At 47.3% G+C, this 15,254-nt stretch overlaps 1 protein-coding gene across 1 annotated transcript; it reads left to right on the top strand.

The window, feature by feature from the left end:
* The first annotated feature begins 2,733 nt into the window (after window positions 1–2,733).
* fzd4 (frizzled class receptor 4) lies at window positions 2,734–13,443 on the top strand. The gene is made up of 6 exons (XM_056611508.1): window positions 2,734–3,531; window positions 6,648–6,785; window positions 7,739–8,125; window positions 8,435–8,580; window positions 8,943–9,190; window positions 9,624–13,443. The coding sequence occupies exons 1-6, from the start codon at window positions 3,241–3,243 to the stop codon at window positions 10,052–10,054; spliced, it is 1,641 nt and encodes a 546-aa protein (XP_056467483.1). The 5' UTR covers window positions 2,734–3,240; the 3' UTR covers window positions 10,055–13,443.
* Window positions 13,444–15,254: the final 1,811 nt, after the last annotated feature.

Genomic DNA, 15,254 nt, shown 5'->3' with positions numbered 1-15,254 from the left:
TGAGAGAAGTCTTTTTTTATAAGAATACCATAAAGAAATTATGTGATTTATTTAATTATCTTTCAATCCGAAAGCATTTGACAATCTATACAGATAACATCTTCAAAGGTGTTTACTATCATCTACAGTGAATGCCAATGCTCATACCAATATGTAGGCCCGACATTCTTCTTTTGGTATCACAAGTACAAGTATGGACATTATGTTGCAAGAGGTACGCTTTGATGCGTCACATTTTTACTCCATATTTTGCCTCTTTTTGAGCAGTTTTCGCCATTTTGAACCAACACATACGCACATACTCACACACACAATGCCTGCCGCTCCCCTGATAACCATCAACTGCAGGGCACAGTCTATTGTTTCATCCCAGTGCTAATGCCTTAAGGCCACGACCCCTGCTTCACCCACAAAGCTGCGGAGGGGGTTTCGTGTGTCTGTTTTTCTGTGAGGGCGGTGTGTCAGTGTGTATGCACGCCTGTGTGTGTGTGTGTGTGTGTGTGTGTGTGTGTGTGTGTGTGTGTGTGTGTGTGTGTGTGTGTGTGTGTGTGTGTGTTCCTGTGTGCGTGCATGCGTGGACATGTGTGTGTGTGGTTGTGTGTGTGGATGCATGCACGTGTGTATTTGTGTGCGAGTGCTTGGGTGTGTATGCGTGTGTGTATGTGTGTGTATTTGCCTGTGTGTGTGTGTGGGTGTGTTTGGGCCTGTGTGTGTGTGTGCATGGGTGTATGTGTGCCTGGTTGCGTGTGTGCCTGCCTGTCTGTGTGCTTATCAGGTCCAGTCGGGAGGCGAGGAGGGGGCGGCGAGGAGGGAGGAAGGGAGGGGGGGGGGGGGGGAGGGAGGGGTGTGGGAGTTCAGGCTCTTAATAAATAGCTGAAGGGGGCCGAGGTGATAGGCAGGGAATGGGTGGGGAGGTCAGTGCTGCTGCCTATCAGTTGTCAAGATGGATTCTCCTGAAATTCACACAGAGATTGAGGGGGAGGTGGGGGGGGGGGGGTGCTGGGGGGGTAGAGGGCGAGTCAAGCACCGGGAGAAAGACACCAATCACCTGCACTCAACGAGAACCATCCATCAACCGGAGGGGGCTTTGTCACACTCGCATTTCACATGCTAACGTGCTGCATGCCATTAGGGTAAGTTCTGTTCAGTGTAATGAGAAAGGTAAAAAAAAGCTAATGAGATTCAAGAACCCAATGCATCTGGTGGGCCATGACAAGCACTGGCAAATGATCCTGTACACAAGCAACAGGCAACGAAAAAGTAAAGAGGACCTTTTAAAGTGGTTTCTGAGTGTGTGTGCGTGTGATTGTTTTTTTGCGTGTGTTTTTTTCTTCGGTGTGTTTGTGTGTGTTCGTGTGTGTGTGTGGGGGGGCAATTCTAGAGGTCAGTGCTCCAGAACATTGACCCAAGATGTTTCTGAGTGAGTAATGAATCATACAAACTTACAGGAACAGGATTGAGGAGCAGAGACTGCTCCTCAATCCCGTTCCTGTGAGTGTATGATTCATTACTCACTCAGAAACATGCCCACGTCTCAGAGCGAGGTCGAATTAAATCCCATAAACAGTGGGCCTATAGACCTACTTTGCGCACAGCGTGTACTTCTGCTGATATAATCTGGAGTACTTAGAATGTCATAACAGTCTCAACCCACTTCCCTTACGGACCTTACGGACCTTCAAACTGAACTCAAAATGATCTGACAGGTCGTTCTAAGGAGAAGACAGGACTGAATTCAGTATTTTTGTTTCGCTGTCTTAAAAGAAAACAACCAAACCACGGAACTTATTGGGCCTCTATCTACAACCTTGAAAAGCCTCCAACTCATTCTGCAGCTGTCTACGGCCTGGAATACCTTCAAATGTATTCCTCCCCTCTCCGTCCTATAAACCCCTCCGACTCATTCTGCCTCTGTCTCCGTCCTATAAACCCCTCCGCCTCATTCTGCCTCTGTCTACGGCCCAGAAAAGCCAACACAGAAGTCTTCACTGTTGGTTTCATGCTTTAAAACGAGAGCTCTTCTGCGGCAGTGTCCCCCGACCCAACAAAACCTGTCCAGCAGCGTGTGCATTCATTGCAATGCAAAACAGATTTCCAATGCTGCAGCCCCTACTTTCAATTACAATGTCAGCAGCACTCAGCGCTCAATGGGCCTCTTGGCGGAGGGCGATGGAACCTGCGGTGACATGGGCCCGGCACATTTAAAGGCCCTTAGGGTTTCAAATAAAACAAACACCAACTATCTCATATTCATGTGCATAGATAATGGGGGTTCACACTCTTGCAAAAAAAATGCCCTGCTCTTCCAAAACAAGGGTCTGAGAATGTTATGCAAAATGAAAAAAACACTTCTGTATAGTTGTGGATATTGTCTTGAGATGGGCCACACACAAAAGAAAATATTACATACATATTTTTTATATTACATATTTTAATTTCCAAGGACGACGAATTTCAAAAGATTTAGCCCAAATTAAATATCATGTTAAATGGAGAATATATTTCAACGATAAAGTCAAAGTTTAAGAAGAAGTGAGTGGTCACAGGATAAATAATCGGACGGTGAGATGCAAGGAGAAAGGAGTATGCAGAGCGAGGTGCTTGGAATGACTGGAAAGCAGCGGATGGACCCCGCCCCCTTCGGGCCTATCCCTGCCAGGGATTGGTCAGGGAACTCAACTCCAGGCCATGGATTGGTCAAACTCCTACTGGGGGAGCGGAGCAGTCATTCCTAAACAAGTTGGACACACCAATAGCTGAGTGCTCAAGGCGCGCGAGCAGTTCTAGCTGGAGCCCCTAAACAACGCTCATACTGAGCGACGCGTGCCCCCCAAAAACGCAACTTTCTGACGGAATTGAAATGGGAAAACATCACTGACGAGTGAAAGCGAAGGGATTATCAGATGTCGCCGTGACAAACAGACGGCTCGTTTATTATCCGGTTATTGTTAGTTATTAGTGTGCGCGGGTTTCTTTGAGGATTCGGGGTTCCGCTATCCACTGGATGTCCGGGAGTGGGAAAGTCCTCAATACACTACGGCTGCGTTTCAAAGTGAGGTGGTGCACCGCATCGGACCGTACTCTCCCCATAGTGGCCGGGCTGCGGGCGGCGAGACTACCAGGAGGACCCTTATAGCTGGACACACAGGCAGATCCAAGGTTGAAAATAGCTCCCGATTTGTTTCGGGGAGTATTTGTTTCCACGGGTCCCACCGACCGAGGGGACTTACGGGGACAACAATGCAACCGGCTCGGGGAGCCGCTGCGAGGGGTCCCGGGACGCCGGAGGTGTTTTTGCTCACCCTGCTGCTACTCTTGTGCGGACTCCCGGGTCCACGGGGTGCCGTAGCGTTCGGCGACGAGGTGGAGGAGATGACCTGCGACCCGATACGGATCGCCATGTGCCAGGGTCTCGGTTACAACGTTACCAAAATGCCCAATCTGGTCGGCAACGTGCTGCAGTCGGACGCGGAGCTGCAGCTTACGACGTTCACGCCGCTCATCCAGTACGGCTGCTCTAATCAACTCAAGGTGGGCTCAACGTGGATATATTTACATCGGATTTGAAATGCATAGGCTATTATACTCAAACTTTCTCGAGATGTTGTAACGTTAGATCCAGTGTAGTGGCTCTATGCAAACGTATTCCGAGTCTGCAGAACTGTAGATCATAACAAACAGCCAGCCACAACGCCTGACCTTATATCAACTTCATGTCTATTCTAAATGAGTTAACTAGGATAACATTATTTATAACTTCAACTCAGGGACTTGTCCCCCCCATCATTCACGCGCGCCTGCACTTGGTTGCCGCGCGCGTGCGTGCGTGTTTAAATATGTGCGTGTGTGTGTGGGGGGGGGGGGGTGGGGGTTAACAGAGCACATGACAGCACCGTTACAGTTCGTTAACTACTTTCCAAAGCAGTGTGACTTACTGCTGCCAATAGCAATAGGCAGAGTTAAGATTGATCGCATTCAGAAAGATGGATATGTCGCCTCGCAGTTGAGTTGTGTAATGGTCACTGTGTGTTTTATTGGCTGTTTCTTTTTATAATCTGGCCTGATTCTTTGTTTCTACCAAACACAGCAACAGTGAAGTCAGGCTACTATACTACCATGTTCAATCAACAATAGTTCCCTCAGTGTCCTTAAACAAATGCTGCTTGTTCATCTCATGCACTAAGCACGAGGAGACGGATTCCCCCGCTCGTCTGAGATCTTATTTGACTCTCATGATTTGAATAATTAAAGTTCTTGAGGTTCATCTCTGAATAGTTTTTATAATGTTAAGTTGCTTGCTTCATCTAGCCTCTTCACTTTATATTACATACTACGTCTTGTCTTAATAGTCTAATAACTTAAAGTCGAACTAACTAAAAATGTATTGACTGAGGTAAAATCATTTGTATTATATTGATTTATTATTACACAAATTATTTTACCTCAGTCAATACATTAGGGTTGACCCTCCCAAAAACATCTCTAGCCATCAACGTCACCCCCTACTAAAATTCCTTCTTTTATTTTAAAGAAATTGCCCCCTTAAATGTAAAGTCTGATTGCTCAGAGACACTCGAACCAAAGCTGATTCTGTGTGTTTTGTTGTCTACAGACCAGAGGAGTGCAACATGTTGATTGACATTTCGTGTTTGATTGTGAAAAATAAAAACGTGAATAAAACCAGAGCTGTGTTGGAGAGCCAACCTGTAAAGGTCTGTTGAAAGTAACCTCCATCAGACTAGCTCAGTGGTGCCACACATGTGTGTGCGCACACACACACACACACACACACACACACACACACACACACACACACACACACACACACACACACACACACACACACACACACACACACACACACACACACACACACACACACACACACAAAGAGAGAGAAAAGGGAAACCATATCGACTTACATGGGCCCTAATGGGAGGCTTCCTGGCCGGTAACCCAAGCAGCTTTTAGTGGCTGCTCCACTCGGGTTTCAAACTGTCAGGGGGGTGGGGGGGCACCCAGGCCTGCCCCCTGTCACCGGCCCAACACAGACTGTGGGAAAGTAAATGACACTGTGACGCCCGCCATCTTTCACTCTCCTCATATGTGCCCTATGCTCGTAACCCACACACACACGCACAGTGCAGATATGCACACATACAGTACAGATACACACAAACATACAGTAGACATGTGATGCTCATTTATGTTAATGAAATGCATACAGATGCAAAGTCAAGTTTTTTTTATATTGTGTTGCACAGAAAATGGGTCGTTTTCTGTTTACCCAATTGCAATTAAGTGTGCTCTTGACTAGAGGGAGCGACGATGGGAAACGAACACAGTTGGACCCTTTATAAATGACCAGGTTTAGAGTCGGGACAGGGTACATGACTCCAGACTACATTCAACGGGAAATGTTACGCTGCTTGAGATCAGCATCAGCTGCAGGAGAGCACAGCCGCACCACAATCTAGATACTGATCAGGGATCAGATCCCTGCTTCATTATGAGCAGAGCCATTTCCCCCTGCTCGCAGATAACACCACTTCCTGGTCGTACCCGGCGGACGGCGCTGATTGGTCGGGGTTGTGTCAGGAGAATGTTCAGAAGTGCTCTGGTTCGGAAATTAGAAAGCTGGACCTTAACTGAACCCCCCCACTGGAACGAATGAATTACATAAAATGCTGAAGTGGTTACAGAGATTAAAAAAGAGAGATGAATGTGGCGGGTGACCGGGAGATGAACACAGTCACACGATGGGATGATGATGACTATCAAATAGTCATATGTCCTGATTGCCTCAACTTGTGACTGCATTCAAAATCCAATTTCTCACTGTGCGGGCCTGTGTGGTGACGCAGGAGTTTACAACGCTGAACTCTAGGGTGGTCGTTTGCATAGCCTTACGGGCCTCTTCCCGGTCTGTCCTCAAACCTCCGGTACCGTTTTCTGTTGGGGTTTATCCTTCACTGTGAAAGACTCTGTGTTCTATCATTGGACCCGGTTACTACTTCTACAAAACTCCCAAAACCTTTAAATTTAGTGCTGAATAGAAATGCGAGTAGAAACTTTCAGTTTAGAGGAACAATATTTACATTATTTCAACAAATTATGCATAAAGAATATCAGGTCTGATGTTTTTTTGATTTTAGGATGAAAGAAACCCATTTCTGTCAGTAGTGCTGACAGTTGTTTTTAGCTTTGGACATGGTTCTTTAGAATGGGTGGAGGTCTCTGCCACATCCTCTCTTGCAGAACAACCACTGCTGGGTGAACAAATCACTCACTGTCAGCCGCTTGGGATTTTAATGCGTGGCGGGATTGTCGCCAGTACCAAAACTAAGTTTGTAACGTTCATATTACTGTTCTAAAACTTCAGAAACAGACTTAACTGACCTAAATGCATTTCTTTGGAGATCTTTGAGATTTTCACCTCATCAAGCTCTGGAGTGCCTCTTCATAAACTGCGAAGAGGATGAAGATGGTTTTAGTTTTGTTGTTTCAGTTAAGCCAATGAGAGACTCTGTATATTAAAAAAGTGATAATTCATTCCCTCCTCGGGATAGTGTAATTTAAAGCGGAAAAATAAATAAAGCAGAAATATGGAAATGTGTAACAACAAAATGTCCTTCTTTTCCCTCTAGTTCTTCCTGTGCTCAGTGTACGTCCCCATGTGCACGGACAAGGTGCCCATCCCCATTGGTCCGTGCGGTAGCATGTGTCTGTCCGTCAAGCGCAAGTGCCTCCCCGTGCTGAACGAGTTCGGCTTCATCTGGCCTGAGGTAAGATCATACCAAACCACAATCACTACACTCTCACCTTGCCAACCCGTAAAAGCCTTAAACAAACACCACACAGAGGGCTGTGTAAACATCAAGATATGAGTTAAGAAACCCCAGCTAAGAAGTCATAAATATGGGTCTGTCTGCGCAGTCATTAGTTTTATGATGTCACTCAGCAGCCCCTTTTATCCGAAGAAAAGGAGGCCTGAGATTTACTAGCTTTGAACTATGCTTCTGCATGGTCAGGGTGTCTGCCTCGCATATATTTTGGTCCTTTTGGAATGTTGGTTGTGAATCTCCTCAGGAATTAACGCGAGATAAGATTCACCCATAGACAGGGGCAGGGGCGGTATGGAGACGTGACAGGGTCAGGGGTCAGTGGGCACCTCATCAGTGACAACCATGACGTAGAGTTCTGCAGAACAGCTAATGGACCGTTTCTGCAAACCCTTTGAGCTTGTCTTGCTGCGTCATTGCCGCTGCATAGTGACGATCACACCGGTCAAAAGAACTGGTGACAGATTAGTACCGTTTGAGGAGTCGCCGTGGAAACCTGCAAAAATAAATGTAAACAAGTCCGAGGCTATTACGCCAGTGCCCGGGTTATTGTTTACATCATACAAATGCGGGTTCTCTGACGTGCCCTCAAGTGGAATCCTCCAGCAACACGCAAAGCACAACGGCAAGTATGTGAACCATTCCGGTCACTACGCCGCCAGGGTTCTACGCAAACGTTCAGAGACGAGGTTACCTCGAGCCTTGCAGTGAATTCGGGATACGATGTAACTCCCGAGCAGGGACAGGGGTTAGGCCTCGGCTCGTTAGACCTTCCGGACCTCGGGGGTTGGAATCCTAAACCTTTGGCCTGGGATCACCCCTCCCCTCCCCTTCCCTGCCGTGCTTCTATGTTGTCCCCATAACAACAACACTAATCCCCCCCCTCCCCCATCCAGGTGCTGAACTGCAGCCTGTTCCCGCCACAGAACGACCACAACCACATGTGCATGGAGGGCCCCGGGGACGAGGACGTGCACCACCCGGCCCGGCCCCTGGCGCCCCAGGAGGAGGAGTGCCAGGCCCTGGGCACCGCCCCGGACCAGTACGCCTGGGTCCGTCGCAGCCACAGCTGTGCTCTACAGTGCGGCTACGACAGCGGCCTGTACCGCCGCGGCGCCAAGGTGTTCACCGACGCCTGGATGGCGGCCTGGGCAGTCATGTGCTTTCTGTCCACCACGCTCACCGTGCTCACCTTCCTGTTGGACTCGCAGCGCTTCTCCTACCCCGAGAGACCCATCATCTTCCTCTCCATGTGCTGCAACCTGTACAGCGTGGCCTACCTGGTGAGTGAACCGCCCGCTCAGTGGGGTGAAAGGTCCTCCACGGGGATGTTATCGGGCCACGCTCGTGGATGTGGATGTGTTGATGATCTGTCAACACATCTGATCTGCGATGGTGGAGGAGGAAGGACGCGGACTAGCTGCCAGTGTCGTTTGTTGATTGGATACGCTGAAGCAACGTAGGGTGGAGATTCTTATCTGTTCATTTCTTTATCCGTTCTGATCCATGGGAGAGGTTGAGTTGGATGTGTTGTGTTGAGTTGAGTTGTGACCCTGGTTTCCTTCTCTCTCTCTCTCTCTCCCTTCCTGTAGGTGCGGCTGACTCTGGGCCGGGAGCGGGTGTCCTGTGACCTGGAGGAAGCGGCGGTGCCCGTGCTGGTCCAGGAGGGGTTAAAGAGCACCGGCTGCGCTATAGTCTTCCTCCTGCTCTACTTCTTTGGCATGGCTTCATCCCTCTGGTGGGTACACGCACACACACATACGTGCACAAGCGCATACACATACGCACATATACACTTAACGGGCATTCATACTTCTGCAGAAACAGACATACGTACACATCTATATTGTGTACACGCACACATACCCCAACACACAGTCACACATTAATGGACATACACACTAAAGCCGACACAGGCACACATATAACTACACACTTACGCAGACACACACACACATACACACACACTAACACACTTAAAGAAACGGGGCGAGGTAACCGTTTGTTTAAGCACAGGGGAAGCCTTGGATTTCCCTTAATTTGATAAGACAGGAATGCAGAAGAGCCTGTTCCTATACTAACATCTCCCTCTGGGTGCAGGTGGGTGATCCTGACCCTGACCTGGTTCCTGGCGGCCGGCCTCAAGTGGGGCCACGAGGCCATCGAGATGCACAGCTCCTACTTCCACATCGCCGCCTGGGCCATCCCCGCAGTCAAGACCATCGTCATCCTCATCATGCGGCTGGTGGACGCCGACGACCTGACGGGGCTGTGCTACGTGGGCAACCTGCAGCAGGAGGCGCTCACGGGCTTCGTGGTGGCGCCGCTGGCCACCTACCTCCTCATAGGTACAGCTCGTCTTCATCCCGCCTCCTGCACCAGGGGGGAGGTGGGGGTTCATCGGGGGAATGGTTAGCTGCGTTTGACCTCCAGGCTTGGCTGAGGGGACTTTGAGAGTGTAGCATTTCGGCTCGCTTTCTGTAGAAAACGTAAAAGCAGGGAGTGGGAGGGCATTGGGGTTCCACTGTTAAGCCAATATGGAGGCGGTGGTGACAACGTTTAACTAAAAAGGCTGAACCTGCATGGCAGGACAGGAGCGGGATGTTTTGATGCCTTGTTATGTGTAGAAATCTGAGTATATAATCATCTCTGAAGAGAAAGAGGACTAGTTAAAGGTCTGCACCGATTTCTACCTTGTTCAGAGACATCTGTCTGACGCCCACAAGTAAGACTGCAGATGTTGGACCTCGACCTAATCCACGTTTTTCTCTCCACCCTCAGGCACCCTGTTCATCTGCGCCGGCCTGGTGGCACTGTTCAAGATCCGCTCCAACCTGCAGAAGGACGGCGCCAAGACGGACAAGCTGGAGCGTCTGATGGTGAAGATCGGCGTGTTCTCGGTGCTCTACACGGTGCCGGCCTCCGTGGTCATCGGCTGCTACCTCTACCAGCTCTCCCACTGGGGGGAGTTCGGCTCGGCCGCGCGCGACTCCTACGTGGCCTCGGAGATGCTGCGCATCTTCATGTCCCTGCTGGTGGGCATCACCTCCGGCATGTGGATCTGGTCGGCCAAGACCCTGCACACCTGGCAGCGCTGCACGGCCCGCCTGCTGAGGGACGGCCGGGGGGCGGCCCGCGCCGGCAAGAGGGTCCCCGGGGCCGGGCCCGAGGGCTGGATCAAACCGGGCAAGGGCAACGAGACGGTGGTGTGAGGACGGCTCCGGGGGAGGAGAGCGAGGGAGGTCGAAGTTTAGGATGGGGAGACGTAAGAAGAGACACAGAGGACGGGGAGGGCGATGGGAAAATGGCTGCAAAAGGACCGCAACGTGGGCATGGAAAAATGCCCCCCACGCCCTGCAGCCCGACCGTCTCTGTGTCTCCGCCACGAGAGAGACTAGTACACACAGAGAGACACGGGAGCAGAGGATGATCAGGGAAGCTGAAGACGATGCACTATATGACTTGAGGTGGGGGGGGGGGGTTCTTCATCAAGATGTCAGCTCTCTAAGAGCTTATGCGTATACTTTACTGGCTCCGGGGGCTCCCTTGAAGCCAAAGCACACCTCGCCTCTCGGTCTACACTGAATAACGTCGTGGGGGTGTGGACGTTCAGCCCCGGGCCGGTTGAAGGCAGAGCTTGAAAGCGATTTATGAAGGCGACCAAAAGGAAAAAGAACATAAAGGAACGGACTGGTTCGTCTATAAAGTAGCACCACTAGCCTCTCTACCTCTGACAGACGTGAAACGCTCAGAGATGGAGAAGCAAGCAAAACAATGAATGAGAGGGCAACGAGGGGGGAAGACGGTCGGATGGAATCAAACTGATCTCAGACCGAGGTTCCCTCAAGTAATATATAAAAACATGTATACCCAGATCACCTTCTATTCTTCCATGCCGTTTTATGATGTCCAAAATCCTAAAACAACTCAAAAAACAATGTGGAGACAGACCAGGGAAAGAATGTGAAAAGCCAGTCCATAGCCATTATGCTAATGCATCACTTAGTCATGTGGTGTGGGTTCGGTCATTTGAGTGCCTTACCAGGTGTCACCGGGTCACCTGATACTGATAACCAGCACAATAAGCAATTACCACAGTGTACTGTAGGAGAGCCACAGGTAGTCCGTTTGAATGGCCATGCCCTAACGTGGATGACCAACAAACCACACATTCTGCATTGCATTGCATACTTGCATGTTTCCAGTCGGAAATAGTTCATTTTACATGTTTTTTATTTTTTTCAAGGAAAAACAAACGCCACCGATCAGTGATCCGGGCCCTTTTTATTACTTTCTTTTACGTACATTTTGATGCAGTCCAACGCCACATGAGGAAGCTCACGGCCGCCGCGAGCTCACAGCATTGAGCAGCAGTGAACTGACCGGGACCCCAACTGGGCCTGGTTGAACATCATAGAGTGTATGAAATGATTTCCTCATCACCTAACACCAGGTCCGAGGGCAATAAGACAATCATCTCCCAGGAATGAGTCCAAAATCACACTGCTTAGGTACTAATTAATCACCACTCCCCACACCCGCAAATACAAACCATAAACTCAGTGGGTTGCTTTTTGACAAAATAGAAAAGTTATATTTTTAAACGCTTTACATTTTAGGATAGCAGGGAAACCTCAGAACCTCTCATCTAACAAGTCTGTTTACTTTGCTGACTTCATGACATTATTTGTTTGCCAAATTTAGGTTTCACTTGCCAACTCGTAACACCCACGTTACCGAGGATGCATAATAATTTTGATCATTAGTCACAAGAGGCTGACAGTTAATGGCACAACATATTGGACTCCGTCTTGGAACAAGAGTTTTCTTCTTAGTCTATCTGCCTTTCTTTCTGCCTGTCCGCCCACTTGCCAGCCTAGCTTTCCTTCTGTCCAAATCTATTTATTAACTGCTGTTGGTCTTAATCTCTTGTGTGATTTGCTGGCAGGGGCTGCAATTCTATTATTTCTATGTTTACCTTTCTACCCGTGCCATGTTGACAGTAGTCACGATTTACTTTTTTCTCCTACGTCACGATCAGCGATGCCGTCATTTTACCATGAGCAGAACATTGCGGCTATAGGTCCATGTCATGATAGTTTTCCACAGTCCTTGCTCCTGTGTTCAATCTCAGATGTCATCTCTCACGGGGCATACATTGTTTAGTCTGCAGGCGACATGTTGCTAGGTGACAAAAAAACGATTCTGACTCTATTTTGCGAGACAATCTATTCTGCAAAGCTCTTTCTACTTTATATATATGTCCATTTGTCTTTGATGGTACTTTTTTTTTCCCCCATTGTTTTTATGACAATGGCCACAGAAGGCTGCATGTCCCAAACATAGTAAAGAGAGGGGTTGGTTTTTAAGGTTAAATAATCATTAAATGATCAAAATTCTCTTTAAAATCCCATTTCTTTACAAAACCTTTCCAATCATGAATGGACCAGGATCTTGGCGCATCAAAAGACATTCACAAAGCATAATTCTTTGAACCCAGAACTAAATAACATCCGATCCCAGCCATCCATCTGCCAAATCAGTGCTGTTTCTCTTCTTGATACGTCATAATGCTCATCTCTGCCTGCTTGTAATCACACGATAACCTTTGGTTTGTATGAAGTGCTTTTCATTGGTCATCATGATACGCTCTGTAAGGGTATCTCAGCGACATCATGATGTCATAGATGTATTATAAGAAGAAATGCTTATTTATCTTTGTAAAAAAAAAAGGCAAATGGCTTTATTTGGAAATTGTTTGTTATTTAAAATACACTTTTGTATCAGAAGAAATAAATAAACCTTTTTGGTTTTTACTTTAAAACAACATTTCTCTGGTGTGAATGCGTTCGTGTGTGTCTGCATGTGTCAGTGTGTGTGTCAGTGCGCGCATTTAATTGCTTAAAAAGGGGTTTGTACGTACGTTGAATAATACTGCCACCTAGAGTAATGTAAGTATAACGCCAGAAGCTGTTACTATTTGTCACCCGAAGCCTTCAGGCAGACACTTTCAGAAGAGCATGTGCTCATATACCTTCTAGGCCTCACTCCATTTATCCACAGCTATTTTTATTCAATTATAGGCAATTGTATTCATATAGCACTTAATCAAAGTTACAGCCCCAAGGGGCTTTACAGGTCATATCTAGGACACCCCCTTACCCTAGCACCTATAGGGCGAGAATAAATAGAAATTTAGTACGGTTCAGGTGGGTGGTACCCTACACTAGCCAAAACGAAAGAATCTGAAGTGTTTTGTTTTTTCAAGTATGACGAAAGCAAGCACCTCGAACCATGTGAATGTATATTTATTATCGGTTTAAGTTTGATCTTACAGTTAGATAGATATTAGGCCCCCTCAACCACTGTTCTTTGGTTTTCAAGATAATTGTGAGCTAACATAGTTGGGTTGAGTAGCTTCGCTTAATGGAAGAAATACATCTGGTTTTAACCAGGTATAAATTCAGAGATTTATATCAGACTAGAGTTTTCGTGCGCACGTTGCACGCGCTCAACCTCTAGTTGTAATTAAACCCATAACAATAATGTGGAAACCCCAGTCGATAATGTAAACAATTCTGAGCGCATTAGTAACTTGTGTAACTGGTGCGACAGGCCTGCTATTATAGTAGTAAGATCGCTAGGGGGCGGTAGATGGTGACAAACACGATACAGGAAGATAAGCATGAGGACAAAGTGTGTCCCGGATTGTGTGACTGATAACCCTTAATAGTACCAGTTCCAGCTCTAATTTGTAGTTCAACTAAATACCAAGACTATTACGTTTTTATTGTAGTAATTAAGACGTACATTCGAGCCAGGTTTTGTATTGTTACATGAACAGTAAAAATCATTACATGCTTTACATTTATTTAGGATTTCTCTCTTGCCATAATTTGTTTGAGGCCAGAGAAAACGTGACTCTGGCAAATAATTATTTTCTTGCAGCCAATTTAACGTTTTTAAAGGGCACATATTATACCACCAGGTGTGATTGTGAATAGCCTTACAAGCGCTTTCAAAAATCTGCCCCATATGACATCACTAGTGGGCGTGTCCACCCAGATCTGTGCTGGATAGATCAGCCTACCAGCCTACCCAGTGGACTGAAGCAAACGTTGCTCATCTATCCAGCACAGATCTGGGTGGACACGCCGACTAGTATATAGTCATGTCCTATAATGTATGGAGAAAGTAACATGGTCACGATGAAAATAACACCCAATTGTGAAACAGAATATCTGCAGCCAAAGCCATTAAAAATCGCATATCATGCGTTTATAATTAATGTTGCTTTTTCGCAGAAAGTATTAAATAAGGGAAGAGTGAGTTGGGGTGGGGTGGGCAGAGGTCATTTCGGTTGTTGAAATAAGTAAAGGTAACGGGCATTTGCAAAAAGAATAGGCTCACAATGCAACAAATTGGTATGGTCACTATTTGAAAACTAGATGGCACTGTTTTTCCGAAGCCAACGCAGTTTACGAAGCAGAACAAGCGCTGCATGTCAATCTCGTTCCCTTGTTAATATATTTGAGTGTTCATGTTTAGGGACACTCAACGAACAGCATACAAGCTAACACAAATAGGAACAAAACAATAGCTGAAGGCTCTTGTGGGGGTCTGTGGTGGCTGCCAATTATTAGGGCCGCTCTGGAAGCCCAGCGCTACGCCACCAACCAAACAGCTGCCTAAACGTCCCTTTAATCCGTCATTGGACGGCGCAGTGAAACATAGCTTTTGAATGGAGGCCATCCACATAGCAGACTTGTGTTGAGGTGATGGCCTACATCCAGCAGACCTTTGTCTGATTAGTGTGTAGTGATGGCGGAGGAGTGCTCCAGGGAGAGCTATTACCAGTATCACTTCTGGATGACTTCCCTGTCCACTCTGTTGCAAAGCAGAGTGGAGGAAGAGGAAAGGAGAGGGTGAGGAAGAGGTTTAGGAGGGCTATCATTCTCTATTTGCGATGCAGAGACAACATATATCATCCCAATGGGACCACCCATTACAACCTTGTTCACACACACACACACACACACACACACACACACACACACCACACACACACACACACACACACACACACACACACACACACGTGTGTGTGGGCGCATGTGTGTGTGTATGTGTGCGTGTGTGTGTGCGTGTTAAATGCAGAATGTATGTGTGCATTACATATTTATTTAATGTGCAAGATGTTTATGAGAATGATCCTTAAACATTGCATTTGTTTGTCAGATATTCCCACTTCCCTGTCACCTTGTCCTGACAGCTCATCAAGACATTGGGGGGCGTGAGAACAGATGAGGCGATCTATTTTAGCGTTCCCTAAATGGTTTTTAATTACTGTTATCCACAAATAGAAGAACAAAGAAGAGAGGCATTTGAATTCACCTGTGTGGATGCTACAAG

The sequence above is a fragment of the Gadus chalcogrammus genome, chromosome 16, assembly GCF_026213295.1.
Source record: "Gadus chalcogrammus isolate NIFS_2021 chromosome 16, NIFS_Gcha_1.0, whole genome shotgun sequence".
NCBI classification, from domain to species: domain Eukaryota; kingdom Metazoa; phylum Chordata; class Actinopteri; order Gadiformes; family Gadidae; genus Gadus; species Gadus chalcogrammus.
The sequence above is the reverse complement of the archived record's forward strand: the minus strand, read 5'-3'. Positions and strand labels throughout refer to the sequence as shown.